Source organism: Diabrotica undecimpunctata, chromosome 6 (genome assembly GCF_040954645.1).
Source record: "Diabrotica undecimpunctata isolate CICGRU chromosome 6, icDiaUnde3, whole genome shotgun sequence".
In the NCBI taxonomy this organism is placed as follows: Eukaryota; Metazoa; Arthropoda; class Insecta; order Coleoptera; family Chrysomelidae; genus Diabrotica; species Diabrotica undecimpunctata.
This window is the reverse complement of record NC_092808.1, coordinates 32,615,774-32,620,527: the sequence shown is the minus strand read 5'-3', so window position 1 is coordinate 32,620,527 and position 4,754 is coordinate 32,615,774. Positions and strand designations below refer to the sequence as shown.

Sequence of the window (4,754 nt, the reverse complement as noted above, 5' to 3'; positions counted from 1 at the left end):
CTGATCTTAATTCCCATTACATTAGCTATTGTTGTTGCTGCACAGTAAATAAGCATGTGCAAATATTCCAGCGTATGGGCTTCTACGACGTAATTGGGTAGGACTTCAGTATTCATAATTTGTAACAGAGCACCTAGTTTTTAAGGAAGAGTTTATTTTTGGTAGCTTTGGTCTGCTAAGTGGATTTGTCTCATTAAACTCTTGTACAGCACGTGCCATTTCGCTTACCAGAGTATCGCGTAACTCGTTATCCTGTAGTGTATTATCAGGTTGAGTTTCTTGTATGGCAAGCTCAGGAATCTGCTCATGTATTTCATTAGGGACTTGATTCATATTTACCTCTTGGTGATTAATCTACCGTTCGACTTCGTTTCTGATGATATTACGTCTAGTCTCTGAGATAAGATTGTTTCTTATAATTACACGGTATTGATCAGCAACTCGTTGTTTAGTTACTCGAATTTCTGGGTACTCCCTGCAAAATTCGGCATAAAGATTTTGTCGATACCCGATCGTTTCTTGACCGAGGTTTGTCACCTGGTAATAGAAGCGCAAACTATTTTCATTTTCGAGCTTTTGGTATTTTTTGGCTCGCTTGTGGTTGTTCTTGTTATTGTTGGGCTGTAGCTGATTGTATGACAGGGGTCCGCCTCCTCATGCTGTCCCGCATGCTGTCACGTCCAGCGCCAACTTCAGACGTGCCCTGGCGATTCCCAGGCAGCGACCTTAAACACAAATTATTGAACTCCATTTTCATGGGTTATATTATTAGTTATATTATTCTTCTTCTTCTTATTATTATTATTATTATATTGATAAAAGAAAGCTCGACCATTTTTCCAATAGCAAGAAAGTCGTTGAAGAAGTTGGGGAAAGTTTTGAAAGGCAAAACACTAAAATTTGTTGATACAATTGGGTTTGAAAATAAGTTTGCTAATTTTAGAAAGATATTACTTCATATGGAGATTTTGCATTACCTTCCAAATAAATGTAGTAGATATGCAAAACAGTACCACTCTCAAAACGGAATTTAAGAAACGCGAAACGTCTCCAAGTGTACAAAGTTTACTCAGCAAAGAAATACCATATTTGTTCCTATCGGTGTGAGTAGACTATTTTAGTCATTGACTATCCAAAAAATAAGCATTCTATCTACGTCTACAATGGAAGTAAACATTAAAAGCTCTAAACTAACTAAAAAGTCAAGTACAACCTCAAAATTTGCATTAGATTTATGTCATAATTAATTTTGTAACTATTTGTAAAAATAAATATGGTTAAAAATGCAAAAATTAGTTTTATCTAAAAAATGTCCCTCGCCAATATATTCATAACATTTGTGGCACTTGTAAAAGGTTTCCGACCCGTGATTTACTATATACCATTAAATTTAAAGTGTCTATAATCTAACATTCATTGCAAACCATACCCTAAGAATATTATATCATAACTATTGCTAAAATTTCCATAATTTTCAACAAGGTAGAACGATGTCTTGTCATTCAATATCACATGTATAACAGGATCCTAATATATGCAATCCAACCACACAAGGGCAGAAAATCAAGGTTTCTGATAGAGCATGAACTCTCCTTGGGAATTTATATATAAATAATGCAAATCAAACAGAACGAATTGTACGAATATCTATAACGTATCTGATGAATAAAAAGTTGATGGAAGACTGGTATTTTTAGGATTATTTTTTTATTTTAACTACTTATTGAAACGAAACCTTCCTTCGTTTTATTTTATAGTAATATTGATTTGATAAATATATATACTTCTTAAACTGTTTAACACGTTGATTTTTTTAAATATAACATACCTTTACGAAATATGTTTTTTAAACCTGGGTTAGCAAAAAATGGACAAAAACCTTCATAAAATTTAGATAAGTTAAGAGAATAAATAAATTTTGACAGAATTAAAAAAAAAGTGGCTTAAAGAAAAACTGATTGTATACACTTATTTTCTTCTGTATCTTGAGCGTCAAATTTTCTGCTCTTTATTGATTATGTTATTCTTCTTCTTCGCGTGCCATATCAGAATTATCCGACGTTGGCGATCTCCATTGCGAAGGCTTCTCGATCTTCTGCAATATGGAATAATTTGTCCTGCATTTGATATCTGAGTCCATTCACGAATGTTTTTTAACCAAGAAACTTGTTTTCTTCCTACACCTCTATGGCCCTCTATTTTCCCTTTAAGGATCAGTTGTAATATTTTATATCGACTTCCCCTTACTATATGTCCCAGATACGACATTTTTCGATGTTTAACAGTCTGTAGCAGTTCTATATCTTTGATGACGCTCCTTAGTACTTCTTCATTAGTTTTCCTTGCTGTCCAAGGTATCTTCAGCATTCGTCTATGAACCCACATTTCCAATGCTTCACTTTTGTTCATGATCCATACTTTTAGCGTCCACACTTCTGCACTATACAGAAGTACGGAATAAACATAGCACTTAACCATTATTTGTCTTAGTTCTAAACTGAGATGATTATTGCAAAGAAATGACTTCATTTTCATAAAAGTAGTTTTAGTCATTGCTATTCTACGTTTTATCTGGATCTAGTTGGTCCGTTATCACAGTTTCCAAATATGTCATTTGGTGAACTTTCTCAACTTGGACTCCGTTTAATTGAAGCTTTGCATCGGGATGTGGGTCACGACTAAACACTAAAAATTTGGTTTTATTTGAGCTTATTATAATGCCCATTTCCTCTCCTACCTCGTGAATACGATCACGCAGAATTTGGAGACCAAATATTATCTGACAGAATTACTGTATCAATTATAATATATTAATATATTTTGTTAATTTCATTTAAAAAAACAACTGTATTTTTTCTTTACAGGCTAAGCATTTGAAATCTTCCCACTGTTAATATATTTGTTTCCATAAATAATATCGGTCTATTTTGTTTTAAAGAGGGACATTTTTATAGAATATTTTTAGTCTTTAACGTTCAATCCTCTAGCTAGTATAAATGCTAGTCTTACAATTGAAGAATGGAAGTTTCAAATAAAATAAATGCCAAAACCAACATTTTGAGATATTTAGTGAAAACGTTAAGAAAACGCAAGGATTAATTTTGTTTGTTTATTTATACAAAAAATTTGTATATAACAAAACGGAAAACTTAATCTAAAAGTATAATCATGTTATAAAGAAACGAAACGAAGAAAATTCTTTTTTAAATAAGAAGGTGGTTTTAAATAGAAGTGTCTACCTACTTTTCTTCAGTAACGGGACGGATTACATCATTATTTTGCATATGAGTGTTTTCAGCAGGGTCTTTTTGTGCCGTTTCAAATATTTTTAGTAAATTTTTGTAGAACTATTGGTGCTGAGGATTGTTGAGGTATGGTATCATTGATTGGAGGCTCTTCTTGTTCGCTGATACTTTGTTTTCGGGTTCCATTATCACTAATTTAATTTTTTTCAAATAATTTGGCATCTTGTTCTTTTTTAAAATTTAAAAGTTTCATGCCATGATTCAAATTCTAAAAATGAATGGCTGTGATGTTTACAGGATTCACTTTTTCAACACGTATCCTAACTGATTTGCTTGTAGTTTAGCGGTATTTAACGTTTTCTCAGCAGCCTCTTTAATTTTCCAAACACCAAAGCTATTCATGTCGATGACATCGAAAGGTGGAGTGTACTTGCGGAAGTAATAACGTTGATCAAATCCTCCGGCAGGAATGCTTTCATAGTTTTTTTCCGTTTTCCCATTAGGGCAAAATCCTTGTCACAATGCATGAAACTGTGGCCGCTTTACCAAAAAACTTTGCTCTATCAAACCGTATACGCCATTAGAAAGCAAAAAATCAACACAAACACAATAAATTTATTTTTATTTTGGCCACCACAGTTGTCGCCTCAAATAATGATGTCCTTCTTGTTAGTAAAGCCACTATTTAAGAAACGTAGCAGGCACAATATAAGGAAAAACAGAAACTAATTAAACAAATAATAAAGGTGGCTAAAGAAAAATGGATGGAGGATAAATGCAAGGAAGTAGAAAAGTTGAATGAAAAACATGATACGTTTAATATGTTTAAAAAAGTTAGAGAAGTAGTTGGTCTTTATCATAAGAAAACTCCACATACTATAACCGATTCGTCGGGAAAAATGATAATAGACGAACATGAAATTCGAACAACCTGGTGTAATTATATAAGTGAACTGTATAATGATGATAGACCCGAAGAACTGGAGACTTTAGTTGAAGGTGAAGGACCAGAAATACTAAAATCAGAAATACTGCATGCTATAAAGTTAGCAAAGAACAAGAGAGCCGTTGGCCCTGATAACATACCGACAGAGGTGTTAAAGCTCATAAATGAGTAAAATATTGGAATACTGGTCAAGCTTTTCAATGATATTTATTCGACTGGTGATATCCCTGAAGATTGGTTAAAGTCCGAATTCATAACACTACCAAAAAAACAACGTCCGAAAAACTGTAGCGATTATAGAATGATAAGCCTTATGAGCCACACTTTGAAAATATTTCTACGCATCATCCACAGTAGAATCAGAGATAAATGTGAAGAAGACCAGGATGAAACACAATTTGGCTTCAGAAATGGACTGGGACTCGGGACGCCCTCTTTGCACTAAACGTATTACTGCAGAAATGTCGAGATCAAAGGAAAGACGTCTTTGCTGTATTTATTGACTATAAAAAGGCCTTTGATCGAGTACAGCATCATAACTTAATTACAATATTAAAAGATAA

General features: G+C 33.2%; 1 protein-coding gene across 1 annotated transcript; it reads left to right on the top strand.

The window, feature by feature from the left end:
* The first annotated feature begins 4,009 nt into the window (after nucleotides 1–4,009).
* On the top strand, nucleotides 4,010–4,363 carry LOC140444276 (uncharacterized). The gene has a single exon (XM_072536025.1). It carries the CDS (start codon nucleotides 4,010–4,012, stop codon nucleotides 4,361–4,363), a length of 354 nt encoding a protein of 117 aa, XP_072392126.1.
* The last annotated feature ends 391 nt before the right edge of the window (nucleotides 4,364–4,754 follow it).

Excerpts from the sequence above, each read along its gene's own strand:
- LOC140444276 (XM_072536025.1), top strand. The coding sequence starts at position 4,010 with ATGGAGGATAAATGCAAGGAAGTAGAAAAGTTGAATGAAAAACATGAT.